Below are 27,311 nucleotides of genomic sequence, written 5' to 3'. Positions count from 1 at the left end.
CTCATTTGTAGCTATATTTGAGCTCATTTAGTTTCATTTAAGTCCTCTTAATTCAATTTATATCTCATGACACACTATCTGTATGTAATATGGCTTTTAATTTTTTGAGGCTCCAGACAGATTTGTTTTTGTACTTTTGGTCCAATATGGCTCTTTCAACATTTTGGGTTGCCGACCCCTGGACTAGACGTATAAGATTTCATGGGATTTAGCGATTAGGAGTGACAGATTGTTTGGTAAACGTATAGCATGTTCTATATGTTATAGTTATTTGAATGACTCTAACCATAATATGTTACGTTAACATACCAGGCACGTTCTCAGTTGGTTATTTATGCCTCATATAACGTACACTTATTCAGCCTGTTGTTCACTATTCTTTTATTTATTTTAAATTGCCTTTCAAATGTCTATTCTTGGTGTTGGGTTTTATCAAATAAATTTCCCCAAAAAATGCGATTTATACTTTAGTGCGACTTATATATGTTTTTTCCTTCTTTAATATGCATTTTCGGCCGGTGCGACTTATACTCCGGTGCGATTTATACTCTGGAGCAACTTATACTCCGGAGCGACTTATACCCCCAAAAATACGGTATATGACTCCTTTATTGCGCCCTATAGACCATTCATCATCAGTGCGCCTTATGGTCCAGAAAATACAGTAGCCGGACTGCAAAACCCCGCAAACAGAGACATCCACAACTGTGAGCAAGTTAACGTCAAAATGCATGAACCAAAATGATTTGATGCTTTGGCATTTTCAACACTTATTAGTTGCAGTAAAGGTCAGAAAAAAATAATTAATCGGAGGCATTGAGGGACTCGTTGTGTTTGATAAAGCATGGCTGCTTCGGTATCGTCTGACCCATCACTAGCTCACAGCCTTTGGTTCCTTTTAATAATCCAAGTCTAGCTTGTTTTCCTTGCGTTTGTGGGTCTGATGGACCCGTTGCATTTTGTGGCTTTTAATGCCTCAAAATCAAACACTTTTATGTTAACATACTGAACAGATGTTTACCTTATTCCAATAACATCTGTTCAGTATTTTAACATAAAAGTGTTTGATTGTGAGGCATTAAAAGCCACAAAATGCAACGGGTCCATCAGACCCACAAACGCTGGCTGAGTAACAACAATATGAACGTTGCACGGAAAGTTTCTCTGCCAGTTTTTGCATCCCACAGGGATTCTTCTTTTGTGTTTCTGCACCTGCGGTTCCCACGCAAGTTTGGAACATTGTTAGTCAACACTGTCTGCTCTCATTTTCTCGCACATTTGACCCTCTGATGTTCTGTGTACCTAAACTCTGTCCTCCTCCTGTCTAGGCCTGCTGTGTATGTGTGTGTGTGTGTGTGTGTGTGTGTGTGTGTGTGTGTGTGTGTGGGGGTGGGTGTGTGTGGTACACAGAACATCAATTTACCGCCCCACTATGTCCAGTGGACCCGGACATCTTATATGTAATAGAAATGTGTAGGGGGGGAACAGTATTTACTCATATGACACAATGCAAACAACCTTCCCTAGTCATGGTGCCAAAAAAAACAAAAAAAAGCACACAAAATGTCACATATAACACAACCTGCTCACTGAAATGTGTGGACATTATAAAAAATGTCCATAAACTACAAACAGTTTCAAAATGACACCCATTCAAATCCATTACAAAGCATGATGGGAAAATGCAGAACACTCTCCACACGTATCCATATTTGGCGCATTTTAGCTGCTTGATATTTCTCATCGATAACCCTTAGTTATGCATATTTAAAGGAGCCCTATTTTGCAAAACCAACTTTTCTTACCTATTGGTGCCAGCTGCTGTGTATTTGGGATCTGCATAAGTCCCGAAAATTTGAAACCAAACCATATTTCCGCCAAAACGAGCTGTTTGGAATTTGCAAAACCTGTGAGGTTTTTCGTACCGATGACATCACCGGATTGTCCATATTTGGCAGGGGTGTCCAAAGGGGTGCCCGTCTACGACTTTACGTCTTCAATTTGGCCCATGAGCCTGTCATGAGTTTGCATTCTTTTAATAGTCTGACAATTTAGATGCCGCTTTCATCTTGTGGACAATGTGAGTAATTCAGGTCAATGACTTTAAATTATGCGCTGAAGCTAGGCACAGTATTTACTCATATGACACAATGCAAACAACCTTCCCTAGTCATGGTGCCAAAAAAACCCACAAAAAAAACACAAAATGTCACACATAACACAACCTGCTCACTGAAATGTGTGGACATTATAAAAAAAATGTCAATACACTACAAAAAAATTTAAAAATGAAAACCATTCAAATCCATTACAAAGCATGATGGGAAAAATGCAAAACACTCCAGTCTCCACACGGGGGGTGGGGGGGTGTATGATGTGTGCACTGTAAAAAAAAAAAAAGTTGAGAAAACGCAAATTTTCAAGTTAATATGATGCAACAAGATTTTTGCGTTTTCTCAACTTTTGACTACTGCTGGCCAGACACTGTTTTGGTAGTTAAACATAGTGAAACCTTATTTCTGAGTCTGACTAACCTGAAAACTATAATTAGTCCAACAAAGTATACCAAAACAGTGTCTGGCCAGCAGTAGTCAAAAGTTGAGAAAACGCAAAAATCTTGTTAACTTGAAAATTTGCGTTTTCTCAACTTCCTTTTTTTACAGTGTGGTCATTAAATATGTATTCTGATATATGTTCTTCATAGAAAATCAGCCAAAGTCAGTGAGTCTCAGTTTGAAAAATGTATTAATTGTATCATTTTTCTTTTAATAAAGAATGAACACCACACAAGGGTTAAACCAAAATTAAACAAAAGGCAAGTGTCGCTAAGAAAAGGCATTGAAGCTTAGGGAAGGCTATGCAAAACGAAGCTAAAACTGTACTGGCTGCAAAGTAAACAAAAACAGAATTCTGGACAACAGCAAAGACTTACAGCGTGTGGAGCAGCAGATGGCGTCCACAAAGCACATCCGTACATGGCATGACAATCAACAACAAAATAGGAGCGCAAGACAAGAACTAAAACACTACACGCAGGAAAACACCAAAAAAACTCAAAATAAGTCACGGCGTGATGTACACCTACTTTGAGACAAGAGCTACAGTATATTGATGCATGGATGGTTATGGTTTGAATTCATATCCAACAATTGTTTCATTTTTTAATGTTTTCTGCTGGTGGTGTGCCTCGAGATTTTTTCAATGAAGAAAATGCGCCTTGGCTCAGAAAAGGTTGAACAACACTGACCTAAAGTATTCCCAAATCGATAGGGGTCGATACAAACGTGGTGTGTGGCAGTCAGTCTGTGTAACCGTCATCTTCCTGGAGATGAAACGGCAATGCAGAGGAGCTCTGTGCAGCTTTTGCAGCGACGTCCACCCCCCCTCACTCGCTCGCTGCCAAACACACACCAGCCGCCGGAATAGGACGCAGACACATGGCGATAGGAAAACATGAAAAATGTCAACCAATGCTGAAGAGCACTGATCCCAGGAGGGCTGGCTCACTCCCACTGTTTTTTTCTGCCTATTGATGTGCTGCCTGTTGGGTGGAACCCAGCGAGATGATGCTCACGCCGTTGCTGGGCGCTGGGTGGACTGGCGGGGGTGCTCCTTTAGAGTAGATGATATGCATTCAACAGACATTTTCAACACGCGGACGGAGGCTTATTGTCGATACTTTCCCCCGAGCGGATCCTCCCGGAAGAACTGCCGAGGGTCTGAGGTGGAACTTGTTACATAATGGATCAAGTGCCTTCATTCTTTCTGAGCATTCGGATTGAATCCTGCATTGTGCATATTGTTTTATAACACCAGAAAATACCCGCCAGTATGTTCATAGAGGCTTTTTTGGCTTATTTTTGGACTCGGAATCCCCTCCGAATGCCGGGGAAGTCCCTGTAGCAGACGGTAAGCGAAGGCAAAAAACTAAAAAAAAATGAGCTGGGGATACACCATGAAAGTAATAATCAGGCAAGTAGAAATGTCATTTCCTGTTTAATTTATACGTCTGTTTTTGTTGCTGTTTAACGGATTTCAACTTGGTCTTTATGAAATGCTCTGGACTTACTGATACTGTATTTCTTCAAAACTGACTGCACTAATTTTCAGTTTATAACCCCTAGTTATGCATATTTAAAGGAGCCCTATTATGCAAAATCAACTTTTCTTACCTATTGGTGCCAGCTGCTGTGTATTTGGGATCTGCATAAGTCCCGAAAATTTGAAATTAAACCATATTTCCGCCAAAACGAGCTATTTGGAATTTGCAAAACCTGTGAGGTTTTTCGTACCGATAATGTCACCGGATTGTCCATATTTGGCAGTGGTGTCCAAAGGGGTGCGTCTTCACGTCTTCAATTTGGCCCATGAGACTGTTATGAGTTTAATAAGGAATCTAACCCACGAGGAGATTGCATTCTTTTAATGGTCTGACAATTTAGATGCTGCTACCATCTTGGGAACAACGTGAGTAATTCAGGTTTAATGACTTTAAATTGTGCTCTGGATCTGGACACAGTATGTACTCATATGACCCAATGCAAACAACCTTCCCTAGTCATGGTGCCAAAAAAAAAAAAAAAAAGGCACACAAAATGTCACATATACCACAACCTGCTCACTGAAATTATTATAAATTATAAAAAATGTACATAAACTACAAACAATTTCAAAATGACACCCATTCAAATCCATTACAAAGCATGATGGGAAAATGCAGAACACTCTCCACATGTATCCATATTTGGCGCATTTTAGCTGCTTGATATTTCTCATCGATAACCCCTAGTTATGCATATTTAAAGGAGCCCTATTATGCAAAACCAACTTTTCTTACCTATTGGTGCCAGCTGCTGTGTATTTGGGATCTGCATAAGTCCCGAAAATTTGAAATTAAACCATATTTCCGCCAAAACGAGCTGTTTGGAATTTGCAAAACCTGTGAGGTTTTTCGTACCGATGACATCACCGGATTGTCCATATTTGGCATGGGTGTCCAAAGGGGTGCCCGTCTACGACTTTACGTCTTCAATTTGGCCCATGAGCCTGTCATGAGTTTCATAAGGAATCTAACCCACGAGGAGATTGCATTCTTTTAATAGTCTGACAATTTAGATGCCGCTACCATCTTGTGGACAATGTGAGTAATTAATGTCAATGACTTTAAATTATGCGCTGAAGCAAGGCACAGTATTTACTCATATGACCCAATGCAAACAACCGTCCCTAGTCATGGTGCGAAAAAAAAACACAACATGTCACATATAACACAACCTACTCACTGAAATGTGTGGACATTATAAAAAAATGGAAATACACTACAAAAAAATTAAAAAATGAAAACCATTCAAATCCATTACAAAGCATGATGGGAAAAATGCAAAACACTCTTCACACGTATCCATGTTTGGCGCATTTTAGCTGATTGATATCATATTTCTGATTGATAACCCCTAGTTATGCATATTTAAAGGAGCCCTATTATGCAAAACCAACTTTTCTTACCTATTGGTGCCAGCTGCTGTGTATTTGGGATCTGCATAAGTCCAGAAAATTTGAAATCAAACCATATGTCCGCCAAAACGAGCTGTTTGGAATTTGCAAAATCTGTGACGTTTTTCGCACCGATGACGTCACTGGAATGTCCATATTTGGCAGGGGTGTCCAAAGGTGTACCCGTCTACGTCTTTACGTCTTCAATTTGGCCCATCAGACTGTTATGAGTTTAATAAGGAGTCTAACCCACAAGGAGATTGCATTGTTTTAATAGTCTGACAATTTAGATGCCGCTATCATCTTGTGGACAATGTGAGTAATTCAGGTCAATGACTTTAAATTATGCGCTGAAGCTGGGCACAGTATTTACTCATATGACACAATGCAAACAACCTTCCCTAGTCATGGTGCCAAAAACACACACAAAAAAAACACAAAATGTCACATATAACACAACCTGCTCACTGAAATGTGTGGACATTATAAAACATGTCCATAAACTACAAACAATTTCAAAATGACACCCATTCAAATCCATTACAAAGCATGATGGGAAAAATGCAGAACACTCTCCACACGTATCCATGTGTGGCGCATTTTAGCTGCTTGATATTTCTCATCGATAACCCCTAGTTATGCATATTTAAAGGAGCCCTATTATGCAAAACCAACTTTTCTTACCTATTGGTGCCAGCTGCTGTGTATTTGGGATCTGCATAAGTCCCGAAAATTTGAAATCAAACAATATTTCCGCCAAAACGAGCTGTTTGGAATTTGCAAAACCTGTGAGGTTTTTTGTACCGACTATGTCACCGGATTGTCCATATTTGGCAGGGGTGTCCAAAGGGGTGCCCGTCTACGTCTTCACGTCTTCAATTTGGCCCATGAGACTGTTATGAGTTTAATAAGGAATCTAACGCACAAGGAGATTGCATTCTTTTAATAGTCTGACAATTTAAATGCGGCTACCATCTTGTGGACAACGTGAGTAATTCAGGTCAAAGACTTTAAATAATGCTCTGGAGCTGGACACAGTAATTACTCGTATGACCCAATGCAAACAACCGTCCCTAGTCATGGTGCCAAAAAAAAAAAAAAGTCAAACGACATAGTCACATATAACACAACCTGCTCACTGAAATGTGTGGACTTTGTACAAAATGTCAATAAACTACAAAAAATGTCAAAATGACACCCATTCAAATCCATTACAAAGCATGATGGGAAAAATGCAAAACACTCTCCACACATATCCATGTTTGGCGCATATCTAGCTGCTTGATATTTCTCATTGATAACCCCTAGTTATGCATATTTAAATCAGCCCTATTTTGCTAAACCAACTTTTCTTACCTATTGGTGCCAGCTGCTGTGTATTTGGGCTCTGCATAAGTCCCGAAAATTTGAAATCAAACCATACGTCCGCCAAAACGAGCTGTTTGGAATTTGCAAAACCTGTGACGTTTTTCGCACCGATGACGTCACCGTATTGTCCATATATGGCAGGGGTGTCCAAAGGGGTGCCGTCTTCAATTTGGCCCATTAGACATGAGTTTAATGAGGAATCTAACCCACAAGGAGATTGCATTCTTTTAATAGTCTGACAATTTAAATGCGGCTACCATCTTGTGGACAACGTGAGTAATTCAGGTCAATTACTTTAAATTATGTTCTGGAGCTAGACACAGTATCTACTCGTATGACCCAATGCAAACAACCGTCCCTAGTCATGGTGCGGAAAAAAAACACAACATGTCACATATAACACAACCTACTCACTGAAATGTGTGGACATTATAAAAAAATGGAAATACACTACAAAAAAATTAAAAAATGAAAACCATTCAAATCCATTACAAAGCATGATGGGAAAAATGCAAAACACTCTTCACACGTATCCATGTTTGGCGCATTTTAGCTGATTGATATCATATTTCTGATTGATAACCCCTAGTTATGCATATTTAAAGGAGCCCTATTATGCAAAACCAGCTTTTCTTACCTATTGGTGCCAGCTGCTGTGTATTTGGGATCTGCATAAGTCCAGAAAATTTGAAATCAAACCATACGTCCGCCAAAACGAGCTGTTTGGAATTTGCAAAATCTGTGACGTTTTTCGCACCGATGACGTCACTGGAATGTCCATATTTGGCAGGGGTGTCCAAAAGGGTACCCGTCTACGTCTTTACGTCTTCAATTTGGCCCATCAGACTGTTATGAGTTTAATAAGGAGTCTAACCCACAAGGAGATTGCATTGTTTTAATAGTCTGACAATTTAGATGCCGCTATCATCTTGTGGACAATGTGAGTAATTCAGGTCAATGACTTTAAATTATGCGCTGAAGCTGGGCACAGTATTTACTCATATGACACAATGCAAACAACCTTCCCTAGTCATGGTGCCAAAAACACACACAAAAAAAACACAAAATGTCACATATAACACAACCTGCTCACTGAAATGTGTGGACATTATAAAACATGTCCATAAACTACAAACAATTTCAAAATGACACCCATTCAAATCCATTACAAAGCATGATGGGAAAAATGCAGAACACTCTCCACACGTATCCATGTGTGGCGCATTTTAGCTGCTTGATATTTCTCATCGATAACCCCTAGTTATGCATATTTAAAGGAGCCCTATTATGCAAAAGCAACTTTTCTTACCTATTGGTGCCAGCTGCTGTGTATTTGGGATCTGCATAAGTCCCGAAAATTTGAAATCAAACAATATTTCCGCCAAAACGAGCTGTTTGGAATTTGCAAAACCTGTGAGGTTTTTTGTACCGACTATGTCACCGGATTGTCCATATTTGGCAGGGGTGTCCAAAGGGGTGCCCGTCTACGTCTTCACGTCTTCAATTTGGCCCATGAGACTGTTATGAGTTTAATAAGGAATCTAACGCACAAGGAGATTGCATTCTTTTAATAGTCTGACAATTTAAATGCGGCTACCATCTTGTGGACAACGTGAGTAATTCAGGTCAAAGACTTTAAATTATGCTCTGGAGCTGGACACAGTATTTACTCGTATGACCCAATGCAAACAACCGTCCCTAGTCATGGTGCCAAAAAAAAAAAAAAAAAAAAAAAAAGTCAAACGACATAGTCACATATAACACAACCTGCTCACTGAAATGTGTGGACATTGTACAAAATGTCAATAAACTACAAAAAATGTCAAAATGACACCCATTCAAATCCATTACAAAGCATGATGGGAAAAATGCAAAACACTCTCCACACATATCCATGTTTGGCGCATATCTAGCTGCTTGATATTTCTCATTGATAACCCCTAGTTATGCATATTTAAATCAGCCTTATTTTGCTAAACCAACTTTTCTTACCTATTGGTGCCAGCTGCTGTGTATTTGGGATCTGCATAAGTCCCGAAAATTTGAAATCAAACCATACGTCCGCCAAAACGAGCTGTTTGGAATTTGCAAAACCTGTGACGTTTTTCGCACCGATGACGTCACCGTATTGTCCATATATGGCAGGGGTGTCCAAAGGGGTGCCCATCTTCAATTTGGCCCATTAGACTGTTATGAGTTTAATGAGAAATCTAACCCACAAGGAAATTGCATTCTTTTAATAGTCTGACAATTTAAATGCGGCTACCATCTTGTGGACAACGTGAGTAATTCAGGTCAATGACTTTAAATTATGCTCTGGAGCTGGACACAGTATTCACTCATATGACCCAATGCAAACAACCTTCCCTAGTCATGGTGCCGAAAAAACACAAAAAAACCCACAAAAATGTTAACCGACATAGTCACATATAACATAACCTGCTCACTGAAATGTGTGGACATTATAAAAAATGTCCATAAACTACAAACAATTTCAAAATGACACCCATTCAAATCCATTACAAAGCATGATGGGAAAAATGCAGAACACTCTCCACACGTATCCATATTTGGCGCATTTTAGCTGCTTGATATTTCTCATCGATAACCCCTAGTTATGCATATTTAAATCAGCCCTATTTTGCTAAACCAACTTTTCTTACCTATTGGTGCCAGCTGCTGTGTATTTGGGCTCTGCATAAGTCCCGAAAATTTGAAATCAAACCATACGTCCGCCAAAACGAGCTGTTTGGAATTTGCAAAACCTGTGACGTTTTTCGCACCGATGACGTCACCGTATTGTCCATATATGGCAGGGGTGTCCAAAGAGGTGCCGTCTTCAATTTGGCCCATTAGACATGAGTTTAATGAGGAATCTAACCCACAAGGAGATTGCATTCTTTTAATAGTCTGACAATTTAAATGCAGCTACCATCTTGTGGACAACGTGAGTAATTCAGGTCAATTACTTTAAATTATGTTCTGGAGCTAGACACAGTATCTACTCGTATGACCCAATGCAAACAACCTTCCTTAGTCATGGTGCTGAAAAAACACAAAAAAACCCACAAAAATGTTAACCGACATAGTCACATATAACATAACCTGCTCACTGAAATATGTGGACATTATAAAAAATGTCCATATACTATTAAAAAAAAAGTCAAAATTACACCCATTTAAAATTTTTTTTTTTAAATCCATTACAATGCATGATGGGAAAAATGCAAACCACTCTCCACACGTATTCATGTTTCGCGCATTTTAGGTGCTTGATATTTCTGATTGATTACAAAATTTAGGGAGGTATATATATATATATATATATATATATATATATATATATATATATATATATATATATATATTGTAGCATGCCAGTTCATGACCGGTTCAAGTAGGTATAGAAAAAACTAAACCTTGTCCAGGGCCACACACAGTCCTGTCCGTATGTTAGTACTTACACTTAATAACGGGAAAAAAATTAGTTGTAAAGTAAAAGTAGGGAATTAAAATGCAATTCACACAGCACCACTTTAGTTAAAAGTTGCTCCGGAAAGCAAATTATCTTAGCCATATTGTCTTCATTTTGGTTTAAGTTCAGCACTGAAGCTGAAGTAAAAATCTATTTATTTTTTTTAAGCCAACTCAAGGTGGTTTTCTGTGCGCTCATAGAGTAGAAAAAAGCGTCAACAAAAAACTGAAGATGCTGATACCTGGTTTGACAGCTTCTTATACTGTACTGAATAGTGACTGTCAAATGACTCCCACTGCATTAATAATGTGTTGATGGCAATTGTACTTAGGCAAGCGTAAAGGAAGCAATGATCTCAAGGCACATCATTTCCCTGCCTGTCAGGTTATGCTGATTTGCTTTTTTGCAGATTCATATATATATATATATATATATATTTTTTTTTCTAAATGTATTTCTAGAAGGAACTCAAATCACATGGAGTTATAATATTTGAATTGAGCTCGTACTTTCAAATCTGGCAGGGTTTAGAGTTACTGTGTCTTAGCTTGCACACTGACTACATTTTTGATGAATGGTACCGAGTTATGTCCAATAATTCAAAACTTTACAACATCCTTTCTATGAAATAGAATTGCATACTTTGACATTGAGTTTCCTAGCTACCATGCAATATAAAATGAAGTATGTTTGTGTGTGTGTGTGTGTGTGTGTGTGTGTGTGCGTGCTGTTGTATTTCTACCCTTTTTGAGACATCAACAAGGAAAAGTACCTTCCATATGAGGACCGGTGAACAAGTTAGGACCAAAATCATGGTCCCAATACGGAAAACCATTGCATCTAATAGAGAATGTCTCATTTGCACACCTGGTGGTGAAATCTATCAAAATTAGGGTGGTCCCGATAAGGAGGGAATTTTCAAATTGATTGTGTGTCGGATTTAAAAGTGCTCCCCCTCTGGTCAACATATGAAATAACAAGTGTGTGTAAAAATTTGAAGTGCTCCCCCTCTGTAAGAAATTTAAATGTCTCCCTTTGGCCAAAATTAATAAAAAAATTAATAAAAAAAAAAAAAAAAAAAAAAAAAATATATATATATATATATATATATGTGTGTGTGTGTGTGTATATAGAGACCTACTGTAATAATTTGAAGTAAATAATGAAGATTAAAATTTTTTTTTTTTTAAATAAAAAAATAAAAAATATATATTTTTTTTTAATACATTTCCTTTTTGTAGATTTTCTGTATAAATGATCATTAACATCTACATTGCTTTATGTTCTTTTTTGGCAACATTGTTGTTCCGGTCAGGGTTTTATGCTGCCTATTCGTATACCAATAATTTTTGAGTGAGATCGGCCGATCACAGGGAATAACTAATTTTTTTTAAAACATGTATTTATTGTGAATAGTTTTGAGAGTGTAGCAATATCAACACAATATTTAAACTGCAGTGGTACCTCAACTTACGAGCTGTTATTGGTTCTGTGACGGCTCTTTTAACTCAAAACACCGCAAACTTATCCCAGCCCTTTTCTGCCCCGTCACTGATAAGGATTAGGATATAATAGCAAATATCCCTCCACGTCATTACCATCCTCCAGCATTATTGCACGCATCTAGCAAGGTAGACAAACTGACTTTAATCCCTGTATGAAATGGTGGCAAATTTATGTCATAAATTTTAATTTTTAATTTTTTATTACTATTGAACAATTTATTTCCCATGAAACATTTTTGTCTAAAATATATATCAAATTAAATTCAAGTTTGATTGATATACTATAAAGATAGTTTCACACCAATACAAAAGTTATAGGTAAAGGGTGAGGACCTCCAAATAGAATTGTGGTTAGGGCCCTGGGGAGGTTGCCCTCCTGTGGGTTCTTCTGGCACAAAGATTCTTTTGTGAGCCCGGTAGTCTGAGTAACAAGTCTTTTATTTAATAAAGCAGCGTGGTTTTGCTTTCCAGCAAACTGTCTCTCGCTCTCATGCCTCTGCTCACCAGCAACTCCAAGCCTGTGTCTCAATCCGGCTGCTGCTAATTAGGGCAACAGTTGATTAGATAACAAGCCCCAGCTGGGCAATCTACTCACCTGCCGCTGTCTTCGAGGCCGGTCCTTACACACCCCGCTCCGCGGCAGGCCCGCAGACCACGCCCCCCTCCACAGGCCCGAATTTCGGATCGATCTTATTTGCATTAATTAAAGGGGTCATTTGTCTACAATAAAAACACTTTTTGTGGTCTATATATCATGTAATTGTGGTGCTTTGGTCAAGAATGTGTATAGATTTTGTTTTACAGACCACGTGCTTTCTGACAGTCTCTTTGGAATTTGTGGGCGGTTTTATTTACGTGCCTACGTCCCTCTCCAAGCCCCGTCAGCCATGTCGTAGTTTACAGCGCTTCCATATCCAGTCTACTAACAGATATAAGTTAGAACTATACGCTACTTTGTATTAGAAATGGCAACAGCAGAGGATGCATGTGCATGTACGAGACAGTCTGCCCCACAAGAGGATAGAGGAAAACTGAGGAATTTATTGACGACAACTGAAAAAAAAAATGGCAAACTTGAGCAGAGCTCCTCGGGTGGCTCCAAAACACAAAATGTATTGGCTCCAAAACACAAAATGTATATTTCCATATTTCATAAACTGCTTTGTTCTGTTCTGTGGACATTGAATAGTGTAAAAATATTTGTAGAAATGTAAAATAATTAATATCCATCGTACAGTGTTGAGGCTCTGTTTTACTGGCGGAAAAAAATAGCTGCCCCGTTTATGTAATTCCACCTACTGAGACGGGACCCCACGAGAGTTGGTGGGATGCCAATGACTCAGCAATTCTTTCTATTTTTAAGTCTACCGATGACTGAATTCTCTTTTAGCATAAACAAATCAGAACATGAATTTTGGTACAATTGTAACTATTGGAAAACACTGAAATGTGAGGTTTATTTTGGTTTTTGGATAAATCAACCCCTCTTTTATTCATATTCCATTCACCCTTTTGCAGGTACGGTGAACAGAACTTGATTGAACAGAACTTTTTTAGACCCTGAGGTTTTTGTTTGACTGATGTTTTTATATACAAGTTTTCTGCTGGGCTTTCAGTAATTATGTTTTCATCTATATTTTTAGAATCTGACACAACGGAGGATGAAGGAGGAGAGCAGTTTGAGACCAAAGACAATAGTGTGGATTGTGAGGACCATGCTGCGCATACAGGTAGCCACCTTGTCTCTTAGTTACAGTTTATGTTAAAACATTGACGTTTTTCTTTTGTGGGGGGGCTATTTGTTCATTCAGTAGTCAGGAACTGCACTTAAATCTAAAGGGATGTGGTGTTTATTCATGTGTTTATTTCTCATTCCTTATATTTCCATTTTTTAAAAGCAGTAATGGACAAGTATGCAGATGATGAAACCAAAACAAGGCAAGAACAACAAATACTATTTTTATATCATCACTGCAATCCCTTTCAAATACATTTAAGGAGTGTAAACTTATTTTAATGTGGTTCCAATGTATCAACTATAGCTCAAATTATGTATTTTAGGAGCCAGTCAAATGATTCTACTAGAGATTCTCCACCACAAGTTCTCCCACCCCCGTCCCCAAGACTCGTCAAACGCCACTCCACCTCTCCAATGCCAAGTCGCTCAACTACACCCCTCAGCTTGCGGAAGAAAACTGTTGTACCAGCAGAATACCACGACACAGTACCCGCAGAGTTTGAAGAAAAGGTTAAAATGCCAAAATCCTTGTCCCAAAGTAACACTAATTCCTCCAGACCACAAACTCCACTGAACGAGCAGCCCCGGAAAGAGATTACTCCCAGACCATCCCCCAAGCTCACCAGGGCAAGCTCCAAAGTTTTTGAAAAGGTCCGTGACTTAGAAGAGAGACGGCGAAGCCTAGATTTTCCGGAAGGTTCCGTCTCGGGTAGATCCTGGGCAGGGTTCAATCGGGCAGGTTCAGTCGACTCAGATGACGGAGGTAGCCGATTGGGTATTTCTAGAGAAAGTTCCAGGGAAGATCTAAGAGAGGCTCTCAAAGAAGACGCAGCTGAACGTAGATCTATGTTTAAACAGAGAGCCGCTTCGCTTGAGGACAAACCTCGCTATTCTCAAAAAGTTCAGGACATTGAGAACAAGTTCACAGAGGAGCTACAGCGTATCAAGAAACTTGTTGGTAAACCTCATTTGAAGAAATCATTTTCAACTGAACAGCTCAGTATGAAGGCCAGACAGCGGCAGCCTTTTAGGAAAATAGAGCCCATTCCCCCACAAGTCCTTCAAAGGCTTCAAGAAAGGGAACGATCTCAGTGGGTTAAAGAGAAAAAAGAAAATGGACTACACCAGCAATCAGTGCAGCAAGGGCAGCAAATCCATAAGAGTGAAAGTAGTGGTATCGCAAACATCCATCCAGAGTCCATGCCGTTATCTGACTTACCAGGACAACGATCCGTTCGGGAATTTAGCAGAGTCAGTCCAGTGACTGAAATAATTCAGAGATCATCATCGCCGGCATTATTCAACCAACAAATGGAAGACTCACCAGGTAAACATAACCCTGAAATGACCATACGCAAACTAGAGAAAAGGCCCCCAAGTCCTCTTGTACAGAGGATTTCTCGAACACAAGAATCCCCACAAGCCCTGGAATCTCCTGTGCAAACTCAACTGAACGAGACTTCAGGGAGAAAAACGCCAATAGAAGTTACTCTGAGAAAAATTGAAAACCGACCTGAGAGTCCACGAGTACGAAAAAGGGTTGTCTCTGTACAAGAACCATGTCCTCAAGTGCCACCCAAACCCCCAAGGATGACACCAGCAAACCCAACGGAGGCGGAGCTTCCGAAACAACCCCCCAATATTAGAATCCCCACAATCATTGTTGAAGATGAACAAGTAAGGAAAGGTGTTCCTGCGGGACACCCGCAGAAGACCAAAGTAAAGCACCGTCGCCCACGACCGATGTCTCCTGAGTTGGGTCAGACACTTCATTCTTTTATTTACCACATTTTCCAATCTGTATGTAAAAGTTAGAGTTAAACAATCATTTTATTTGTGTGAAACTGCAGATTCTTCAGATGATTCCTATATATCTGCAGAGGAGGACCCAATGGAAGCGCCCCTGTTTGAGTTTCCCCTTCAAGATACAGTAGCAACGTCTGGCTCAGATGTACTGCTAAGATGTATCGTCACAGGCTACCCTATTCCTGAAGGTATGGCATGTTACTTTTGGCATCCTTGAGGGTTTGTGTTAAATCTGTCCTCTGTGATTGTGTTGCAGTTACCTGGACAAAAGACAATGTTGACATCAGCGGAATTCCCAACTATGCAGTCAAAGTAGAAGGGGATCGACATAGTCTACTCATAAAATCAGCCAACGTAGATGATGGTGGAAAATACAGCGTTAGCGCTGTGAACCAAGAAGGCAAAGTCACCAGCACTGCAAACCTCACGATTAAAGCAGGTATGTATTAATATCAATTAAATTAGAATCATTTCCAGGTATCAATCCTATCTTAATCAGTGGTACCTCAGCTTACGAGTGTTTTACGATACAAGCTAATGGTTATGCTTTTAGGTTGCCAGCAAAAAAATCGGGTTACCAGCCTCCCCTCTGCTAGTTGGCGTAGAAAATGTGACAGTCAACCCTGTAAGACCTAAAATATCTGCTTGCTCAGTCGCTAGCATTAGCTAATATTTAGCTAGCTATTAAATGGTCAGTTAGTTGTTTTTCCAACCATAGGAAGGAAGGAAGTAATTGTGAGATGGAGCCATACTTGCCAACCTTGAGACCTCCGAATTCGGGAGATTGGGGGGGTATATAATAGTTTCCTTTTCAGGTGAGAGGACGCTAAAGACCGTGCCTTTAAGCCACGCCCCAATATTGTTAATCCGGCTGGAAATTTTGGATAGTACAACTTGCCATAGTTTTGAAGCAATGCATGATGGGAATCCGGATGTTGTGTGTCAGTGTATGAACGTGCCGGTTGGAATAAACACAAGCTTAGAAATAGCCTACTTTATGGGTTATAGATAAACCTATGGATAACAGAGACATATATAATAGTCTCCTTTTCAGGTGAGAGACGACGCTAAAGGCAGTGCCTTTAAGGCACGCCCCCAATATAGTTGTCCGGCTGGAAATCGGGAGATTTTCGGGAGAATGGTTGTCCCGGGAGATTTTCGGGAGAAGCACTGAAATTCGGGAGTCTCCCGGAAAATTCAGGAGGGTTGGCAAGTATGGACGGAGCTGAGAAGAAGCGGAAGATATTCATTAAATCTAAAAAAAAGACTAGGACTTTCAGAATTAAAGTGTTAACTCAAGTAAAAAAATAAATACAAAATTCCCGCATTAATTATGTGCAGAATTAGATTAATCATGCAATTTATTTTGACTGTACAAAGTCTTTTACCTCAGTAGATCAATGCATACGTCCGACTGCTTGCTGGAAATTTTCACTCTTTACTTGAGATAAAACTCTACCCAAGTTTTTCGCAAATAAATGACATGCATCCAAGTAAAACATTTACAAATACTCCTGCATGACATTCTGGTAATAAAATTGCATTTGTGTACAAATATTGGAACATTTTCTTAAAATAATTCCAATTGTGCAAGCGAGTCATCACGATTAATCCGAATTGCAAAAACGGGATTCATGCGATTAAAAAAAAGAAAATTTGGCAACCCTAAAAAAGACAATCAAAAATCATGGCGAGTCTGCTTCCTACCGAAGAAGAATGAGTCGATAACGCCAGCCATGAAAATATTGAGAAGCCGCCGATGGTGTGTTTGACTGACAAACAGCTCGAAGGAGCTACAGTAGAAGTACGTTCTACAAGTACATTGTTATTATATATTAAACTATGGTAGGTGTTTGTAGTACATTCCATTGTGTTGTTTTTGATACAATACTTATTTGATCTAAAACCTACTCAGTGGCCTAGTGGTTAGAGTGCCCGCCCTGAGATCGGTAGGTCGTGAGTTCAAATCCCGGCCGAGTCATACCAAAGACTACAAAAATGGGACACATTACCTCCCTGCTTGGCACTCAGCATCAAAGGTTGGAATTGGGGGTTAAATCACCAAAAATGATTCCCGGGCGTGGCCACCGCTGCTGCTCACTGCTCCCCTCACCTCCCAGGGGGTGATGAAGGGTGATGGGTCAAATGCAGAGAATAATTTCGCCACACATAGTGTGTGTGTGAAAATCATTGGTACTTTAACTTTACTTTTAACTTTACTTTAAAAGGTTAGTTTTTATTTCTGGTGGGGATTAAATAGATTTCGATTAATTCCACAATACAATTTTTTATGAGACAAGCTGCCTCACAGAACAAGTTAAACTTGTATCCAGAACTTAAATGACCCATTTGTGTAAAAAACAAACAAACATAAACTACATGTCATCAACAATGCAAAAATGTTGTAAGAACCCTGTTTCCATATGAGTTGGGAAATTGTGTTAGATGTAAATACAAACGGAATACAATGATTTGTAAATCATTTTCAACCCATATTCAGTTGACTATACTACAAAGACAACATATTTGATGTTCAAAATGATGAACATTTTTTTTTGCAAATAATCATTAACTTTAGAATTTGATGCCAGTAACACGTGACAAACAAGTTGGGAAAGGTGGCAATAAATACTGATAAAGTTGAGAAATGCTCATCAAACACTTATTTGGAACATCCCACAGGTGAACAGGCAAATTGGGAACAGGTGGGTGCCATGATTGGGTATAAAAGTAGATTCCATGAAATGCTCAGTTATTCACAAACAAGGATGGGGCGAGGGTCAACACTTTGTCAACAAATGCGTGAGCAAATTGTTGAACAGTTTATGAAAAACCTTTCTCAACCAGCTATTGCAAGGAATTTAGGGATTTCACCATCTACGGTCCGTAATATCATCAAAGGGTTCAGAGAATCTGGAGAAATCACTGCACGTAAGCAGCTAAGCCTGTGACCTTTGATCCCCCAGACTGTACTGCATCAACAAGCGACATCAGTGTGTAAAGGATATCACCACAAGGGCTCAGGAACACTTAAGAAACCCACTGTCAGTAACTACAGTTGGTCGCTACATCTGTAAATGCAAGTTAAAACTCTCCTATGCAAGGCGAAAACCGTTTATCAACAACACCCAGAAACGCCGACGGCTTCGCTGGGCCTGAGCTCATCTAAGATGGACTGATACAGAGTGGAAAAGTGTTCTGTGGTCTGATGAGTCTACATTTCAAATTGTTTTTGGAAACTGTGGACGTCGTGTCCTCCGGACCAAAGAGGAAAAGAACCATCCGGATTGTTATAGGCGCAAAGTTGAAAAGCCAGCATCTGTGATGGTATGGGGGTGTGTATTAGTGCCCAAGACATGGGTAACTTACACATCTGTGAAGGCGCCATTAATGCTGAAAGGTACATACAGGTTTTGGAGCAACATATGTTGCCATCCAAGCAACGTTACCATGGACGCCCCTGCTTATTTCAGCAAGACAATGCCAAGCCACGTGTTACACTAACGTGGCTTCATAGTAAAAGAGTGCGGGTACTAGACTGGCCTGCCTGTAGTCCAGACCTGTCTCTCATTGAAAATGTGTGGCGCATTATGAAGCCTAAAATACCACAACGGAGACCCCCGGACTGTTGAACAACTTAAGCTGTACATCAAGCAAGAATGGGAATTAATTCCACCTGAGAAGCTTAAAAAATGTGTCTCCTCAGTTCCCAAACGAGTGTTGTTAAAAGGAAAGGCCATGTAACACAGTGGTGAACATGCCCTTTCCCAACTACTTTGGCACGTGTTGCAGCCATGAAATTCTAAGTTAATGATTATTTGCAAAAAAAAAATAAAGTTTATGAGTTTGAACATCAAATATCTTGTCTTTGTAGTGCATTCAATTGAATATGGGTTGAAAAGGATTTACAAATCATTTTATGCCGGTTATATTTACATCTAACACAATTTCCCAACTCATATGAAAACGGGGTTTGTACAAAGTACAAACATATATTTTTCTTGTTTGACATGAAATCCACATGCAATTTCACAACCATGAAACCCTCTCATGTTCGTTCCCTCATGCTCACGTCTGTTATTTCCCTCAGCCATTTGTATGTGCAATATATTCCAGCTGAACAACCACACTTATAGTTACCATAGCAACAGAGAGCAAAACTGAACCTATAAATTGCTCACTGGGGCTCACTCTATCACATCTCGGCGAAAATCTGTTATTGTTTGGGGATGACATGCAACGTTTGAGTTCACGTCTTGAAATAACCAACAACAACAAAACCCCAACATCTCTTCACTTCTCTGATCAGCATGCGAATACAAATACAAACCACAGCTTTCCGTATCAGCAAACGGGGAAAATTGTGCCATTGTTATTTTGACAGAACCCATTGAGAAGTCAATGGGGGTCCTGGGTGTTCCAATCGACATCAGCAGCCCCATCACATCGGATGACGAGTACCTCAGTCCCCTGGAGGAAGCCTCAGATATCAGTTCACAGGAGCCAAAGAGGATACTCGACACAGCATTTAAGAAAGCCCCGGCATTTCTGGTGAGACCATACAAACCTGCGTCGAGTAATAAGAACTGTATGAGTATTTTCTATGTTTACTATCAATCTCATATTCCCAATCTGTGTCCTTGTCATAACAGGCGACAATACATGATCAGGTGGTTGTTGAAGGACAGGAGAGTACCATGTCTGTACAGATAAGTGGACAACCAAAACCTTTACTTTACTGGTAGGTCTCATGGGCATGCAGACTTGGTCACAGTGCACGAATTGGGAGAAGGAATTAAAAAATTAATATGTGTGCACAATATGTGAAGATTTTTATCTCACAGTACACTCTAGTGTTGTCCCGACACCAATATTTTGGTACCGGCACCGGTACTAAAATAATTTCGAATACTTTTCGGTACTTTTCTAAATTAAGGGTACCACAAAAAAATTGCATTATTGGCTTTATTTTAACAAAAAATCTTAGGGTACATTAAACATATGCATACTTGCCAACCCTCCCGAATTTTCCGAGAGACTCCCGAAATTCAGCGCCTCACCCGAAAACCTCCCGGGACAAATATTCTCCCGAAAATCTCCCGATTTTCAGCCGGAGCTGGAGGCCACGCCCCCTCCAGGTCCTTGCGGACCTGAGTGAGGACAGCCTTTTTTCAAGACGGGAGGACAAGAACTAAATCATCCAGACTAGGGATAAATTGTATTATTTTGTTTATCTTACCTAAAAATAAATATATTTATTAATTTAAAAAATAAATAAATGTTTACTATATTTTGCCAAAAACATCAAAATTAATTGTATTTTTATTTGTATTTTTTCTGACTCCTTATTACATCCAGCCATAGAATTATACATTAAAATAAACATATTTGAAATAATTAATTTTAAATTATCATAATAATTAATTTAAAATGACCATATTTAATTATTAAAATAATTGCTTGTTTATCAACAACTTTAGCATTTTATTCATTACATTTTGAAGCTCTCAGAAGCCAAGTTATGTTATATTCCTTAAGATTTATGTATGCAAGTTTGAAGTATCAATTATCTAAACACAGTTTTGTTTTTGTTTTTCAGGATGTGTATATATATATATATATATATATATATATATATATATATATATATATATATATATAGCTAGAATTCACTGAAAGTCAAGTCTTTATTTTATTTTTATATATATATATATATATATATATATATATATATATATATATATATATATATATATATATATATATATATATATATATATCAATCAATCAATCAATCAATCTTTATTTATATAGCCCTAAATCACAAGTGTCTCAAAGGGCTGCACAAGCCACAACGACATCCTCGGTACAAAGCCCACATACGGGCAAGGAAAAACTCACCCCAGTGGGACGTCGATGTGAATGACTATGAGAAACCTTGGAGAGGACCGCATATGTGGGTAACCCCCCCCCTCTAGGGGAGACCGAAAGCAATGGGTCGAGTGGGTCTGACATCATATTGTGAGAGTCCAGTCCATAGTGGATCCAACATAATAGTAAGAGTCCAGTCCATAGTGGGGCCAGCAGGACACCATCCCGAGCGGAGACGGGTCAGCAGCGCAGAGATGTTCCCAGCCGATGCACAGGCGAGCGGTCCACCCCGGGTCCCGACTCTGGACAGCCAGCACTTCATCCATGGCCACCGGACCTGTGCCCCCCCCCCCTCAAGGAAAAGGGGAGCAGAGGAGAAAAGAAAAGAAACGGCAGATCAACTGGTCTAACAGGGGGGCTATTTAAAGGCTAGAGTATACAAATGAGTTTTAAGATGGGACTTAAATGCTTCTACTGAGGTAGCATCTCTAATTGTTACCGGGAGGGCATTCCATAGTACTGGAGCCCGAATAGAAAACGCTCTATAGCCCGCAGACTTTTTTTGGGCTCTGGGAATCACTAATAAGCCGGAGTTCTTTGAACGCAGATTTCTTGCCGGGACATATGGTACAATGCAATCGACAAGATAGGACGGAGCTAGACCGTGTAGTATTTTATACGTAAGTAGTAAAACCTTAAAGTCGCATCTTAAGTGCACAGGAAGCCAGTGCAGGTGAGCCAGTATAGGCGTAATATGATCAAACTTTCTTGTTCTTGTCAAAAGTCTAGCAGCAGCATTTTGTACCAACTGTAATTTTTTAATGCTAGACATAGGGAGACCCGAAAATAATACGTTACAGTAGTCGAGACGAGACGTAACGAACGCATGAATAATGATCTCTGCGTCGCTAGTGGATAAAATAGAACGAATTTTAGCGATATTACGGAGATGAAAGAAGGCCGTTTTAGTATATACATATATATATATATATATATATATATATGTATGAAATACTTGACTTGGTGAATTCTAGCTGTCAATATACTCCTCCCCTCTTAACCACGCCCCACCCCACCCCCGGCCACGCCCCCCACCTCCCGAAATCGGAGGTCTCAAGGTTGGGAAGTATGAACATATGTTTCTTATTGCAAGTTTGTCCTTAAAATAGTGAACATACTAGACAACTTGTCTTTTAGTAGTAAGTACACTGCAAAAAATCAGTGTTCAAAAACAAGAAAAAAAAAAATGCAAAAATTAGGGGTATTTTATTTGAACTAAGCAAAATTATCTGCCAATAGAACAAGAAAATTCGGCTTGTCAAGACTTTCCAAAACAAGTAAAATTAGCTAACCTCAATGAACCCCAAAAATACCTTAAAATAAGTATTTTCTCAGTAATAATAAGTGCACTTTTCTTGGTAGAAAAAAAAGAGAACTTTTTGCTCAATATGTCGAAAAATATTCTTAAATTAAGTAAAGGCTAGTGTCATTATCTTGACATAATGATATGCGTTCGGCATCATGATTTTTTTTTTCATGCTTGAAGTAAGAAATTATTACTTTACAAAAAGTAGTTTTATACTTGTGAGTGTTGATGACACAGCTTTGCATCAGTTGATATTCTAGTTTCAAGCATGTTTTACTCAATATAGGTCATAAAATCTCAGCAACAAGCTGTAATATCTTACTGAGATCATTTAGGACCAAAACCCTTAAAACAAGTAAAACACTCTAACATAAAATCTGCTTAGTGAGAATAATTATCTTATCAGACAGAAAATAAGCAAATATCACCTTTATTTGATATATTTAATCTTACGGTACTTACAATTCAGTTTTTGCAGTGTAAACAAACAAATGCTCCTAATTAGTCTGCTGACATATGCAGTAACATATTGTGTCATTTTCCATTCTATTATTTGGTCAAAATTATTAAGGACAAGTGGTAGAAAATGAACTATTCATCTGCTTGTTCATTTACTGTTAATATCTGCTTACTTTCTCTTCTAACATGTTCTATCTACACTTCTGTTAAAATGTAATAATCATTTATTTCTCTGTTGTTTGGATGCTTTACATTAGTTTTGGATGACACCACAAATTTGGGTATCAATCCCATACCAAGTCATTACAGAAAGCAATCTATCATCTCTCTCTCTTTCGGACTTATCAGATCGGTAGAGCGTTCTTAACTCATTCTTCACTTTAAGTAAGGGATGAGGCAAACACTAACCTATTGTAGTTATCCTACCATGGACATTACACAATTGAAATAGTTTGAACATGGATGTTGTCACTACACAGCATTGACAGTCGTGCAATACTTGGTAGATTACGGTGTACGATCAATAATTACAAAAACGTCATTATGTACGATAATCTGACCTTTTCGATACATGGCTATGCAGTGTAAAACACCAGGCTAAATTAGGACTCTAAGCAGAATTTTATTAATTTTTTTTATTTAATATAAATGTATTTTATTTATGAAATTACAGGTGTAACTAAAAAAATTGTATATAGTGTAAAAATCCATTCATTTTAGTAATTCAACTTCAAATGTGATACAAACTCATTACATACAAAGTGAAATCTGTAATTTTAATGATCATGTTTTACAGTTTCTGAAAACCCAAAATTATTGGACATTTTCACTTCGAGGTCTTCAGAAGCTCTACGCCAGGGGTCCCCAAACTTTTTGACTCGGGGGCCGCATTGGGTTAAAACAATTGTGCATATATATACATATAAAAATATATATAGTCGAGGTTTCCGTGGTTTATCCTTTATACAGTGCTCAATACCGAGGTAGAACGGGATATACTATACATTATGTCAGGAAATAACACAGAGGCTATATCATCCCGACAAGCCTGTTTCGCAGGTTTCCCTGCTCGTCAGCAGATTTCATTTTATAAATAAAATAAAAGGGGATTCTAGAAAATAAAATTCGCTGACGAGCAGGGAAACCTGCGAAACAGGCTTGTCGGGATGATATAGCCTCTGTGTTTTTCCTGACCTAACGTGTATACATATATATGTATATATATATATACATATATATATATATATATATATATATATATATATATATATATATATATATATATATATATATATATATATATATGTATAAATGGGTTGGGTTGTACTTGTATAGCGCTTTTCTACCTTCAAGGTACTCAAAGTGCTTTGACACTACTTCCACATTTACCCATTCACACACACATTCACACACTGATGGAGGGAGCTGCCATGCAAGGCGCTAACCAGCACCCATCAGGAGCAAGGGTGAAGTGTCTTGCTCAGGACACGTTAGGTCAGGAAAAACACAGAGGCTATATCATCCCGACGCTCTTTCAGTCATTTAGTGCGCGAGGAACATATATATATATATATATATATATATATATATATATATATATATATATATATATATATATATATGTATATATATGCGCGAGGAACATATATATATATATATATATATATATATATATATATATATATATATATATATATATATATATATATATGTATATATATATATATATATATATATATATATATATATATATATATATATATATATATATATATATATATATATATATATATATATATATATATATGTTCCTCGCGCACTAAATGACTGAAAGAGCGTTCACTTGCCGCATGCTCGTCCGACACTGCGGCACGAGCGCGATGATGTCACGTTATCGATTGAAAATACATTTTTAGACAGTATGATTTGCCTGAGCGGCTTGGAGACACTGAGAGTAACAAGCGGTAGAAAAGGAATTTGAAAGGACAGATTTAAAAAAAATAGTAATTAAAAAAAACAAAAACATTTTTTTTAACTTGGGACCTCCCGCGGGCCGGATTTTAGACGCTTGCGGTCCGTACCTGGCCCGCGGGCCGTAGTTTGGGGATCACTGCTCTAAGCCATAATAATCAAAATAATATCCAAATAAGTCTTTAGTTGCATGTTATTAGCCTGTCATATATCAATTTCACCTTGCAAATCTAATTGCTGATATAAACAAACCTTTGCACGATATTCAGGGTTTTCCCCTGTATTTTTCTACTTTCTTAAACAAACTTGAAGTACATTTTTTGATAATTAAATAAATAATTCATTAATTAATTAAATAATTAATAAATAATAATGTGGAGGTTGCCCTCCCGTGGGTCCTCCAGACCACCAAGCATCGACACGAGAGCCCGGGTTTCAGGACACAACATTGGTTTATTTTGAGGGTTTTCCATGCTTTTGCTTTTCAGCACAAAGTCTTTGTCTCTCTCGCGCTGTCGCCCCAGCTCCAACAACTCTCTCCTCTCCGGCTGCTGCTTAAACAGAGCGACGGCTGATTACATAATAAGGCCCACCTGGGCCATCTACGCACCTGTCGCTGACTTCGAGGCCGGTCCTGGCACACCCCGTTCCGCTGCAGGCCCGCAGGCCACGCCCCCCTCCACAAATAATTAATACATTTTTGTACAAAATAACAGATTTAATAAAATAAGGACACAGTACTTTTGCTTTCAGCACAAAAACAGCACACCAAGGGGAGCTATGTAAATATCAGGGGATATTTGCCATCATCTTCTTATCAGTGACACAGCAGGAAGAAGCTAGGAATCTGTTTTTGGTCAAATTAATTAATACTTTTTTTTGCGCTTATTCACGCAAAATGGGCCCCCAAAATACGCACACTGTGTGATCCGCGTTTAGGGAAGAGCGGCCCTGCAAAACCAACAGGATTTATCCTACACTGCGCCTGTGCATTTTCTCGCCTGCCTCTTTCACAGCCCTGTGAGGTCGATATTCTTCCAGTGGCAGCTTTTTTTCCTCCAACATAGCTGCTAGTTAATTTTAAGGCGAAACTGCATTATAAGCTATTCTAACCTGCCGGGTACTCCCTGTGACTGGAACCTGTGTCCCCCGAAGGAGATTGTGAGAGCGCTAGACATCGAGCAAAAAGCGGAAACTCTGAAGGTTTCAGAACATTTAATTAAACGTATTCTGGCACAGCCACACTGTTAGAGTGTGCTATACATGCCCTGTGGTAATGTTTTTCTGGAGCAGATGGTCCTGAGGATCGTCAAATTGGGTACGTACTTTACTTCCCCCCACAATATGTTAATTTTAGGCTTCTAGTAGAATAATTGATTTTCCATCTGGCAACACTATTACTGTAAAGTTGAATAGTAAATTGTACTTTATGCGAACGTTTTTGCACAGCTGCCTCTGCTCAACCCGGAATTGTAACAGTTACAGCTGAATGTCACAAATGTTAGGGTTGCGTTGGGCTGGAACCACAGGATGCAGAGATGGCAGGCGTAGCGCAGGTGAAAATGTATTGAACGATAAAAATTAAGAAATAGTGCAGCAGGGAAGTGCACATGAAGCATAGGGAACACTCTGCACATTTTAGTTAGTCCAATTAAGATGATCCAAAGACACAAAATGAATACTGACTCACCATCGGTGCAAGCCTAGAGTTTTTGAAGATGAAAATAGCATGCTTTGATGTGCAGCATGTTTTTTTACTGTCCCTTGTTTGGGTTTTGATCATCTTCAATGTCATCGGTTTGTTAACAAAAATCCAAAAAACCAAACACTTAGTATTTGTATTTTACTCTTGCAGGCTGAGAGGCAGAGTTACAGTCAAAACTGGCCCGCGCCATATCGTCCGAGAGACAGACAACGGCACTTTCGAAATGACCATAAAGTCGGCGGTGAGGTCGGACACGGGGATTTACACCTGTAAGATCATTAATGAGTACGGGACGAAGCAGTGTGAAGGGAAGCTGGAAGTAAAAGGTAAGTTTTGTTAAGATAGTTTTTAAGCTTACATGAATGTTCTTATTCATACATTCGATTAATCGCAACTGAATTGTTCAGTTTTTCTTAGAAGTCGTTTCGTCTCATACGCTGCTCGAGCAGGTTTCATTAGTTCATGCTCGTAGACTAAAATTGGCCGTAGACGTACTTTGGTTCAGACCAGGGATGAAAACATATGGCCTAAAATCTACCAAAGTCTCCTGGGAT

At 38.8% G+C, this 27,311-nt stretch overlaps 2 protein-coding genes across 2 annotated transcripts in view; both read left to right on the top strand.

The window, feature by feature from the left end:
- LOC140677451 (striated muscle preferentially expressed protein kinase-like) overlaps nt 1–13,591 on the top strand; it is a 40,627-nt gene extending 27,036 nt beyond the window's left edge. Inside the window, exon 2 of the mRNA XM_072911990.1 lies at nt 13,485–13,591. Within this exon, the coding sequence (XP_072768091.1) occupies nt 13,485–13,591 (107 nt within the window). The remainder of the gene's footprint in view (nt 1–13,484) is intronic.
- A 153-nt stretch (nt 13,592–13,744) lies between these two features.
- spegb (striated muscle enriched protein kinase b) overlaps nt 13,745–27,311 on the top strand; it is a 76,964-nt gene continuing 63,397 nt past the window's right edge. The window contains exons 1-7 of the mRNA XM_061926217.2: nt 13,745–13,779; nt 13,903–15,338; nt 15,430–15,573; nt 15,642–15,824; nt 19,770–19,936; nt 20,038–20,126; nt 26,908–27,083. Coding sequence (XP_061782201.2) covers nt 13,745–13,779; nt 13,903–15,338; nt 15,430–15,573; nt 15,642–15,824; nt 19,770–19,936; nt 20,038–20,126; nt 26,908–27,083 — 2,230 coding nt within the window. The remainder of the gene's footprint in view (nt 13,780–13,902; nt 15,339–15,429; nt 15,574–15,641; nt 15,825–19,769; nt 19,937–20,037; nt 20,127–26,907; nt 27,084–27,311) is intronic.

Source organism: Nerophis lumbriciformis, linkage group LG31 (genome assembly GCF_033978685.3).
Source record: "Nerophis lumbriciformis linkage group LG31, RoL_Nlum_v2.1, whole genome shotgun sequence".
Lineage (NCBI taxonomy): Eukaryota > Metazoa > Chordata > Actinopteri > Syngnathiformes > Syngnathidae > Nerophis > Nerophis lumbriciformis.
The sequence above is the reverse complement of the archived record's forward strand: the minus strand, read 5'-3'. Positions and strand labels throughout refer to the sequence as shown.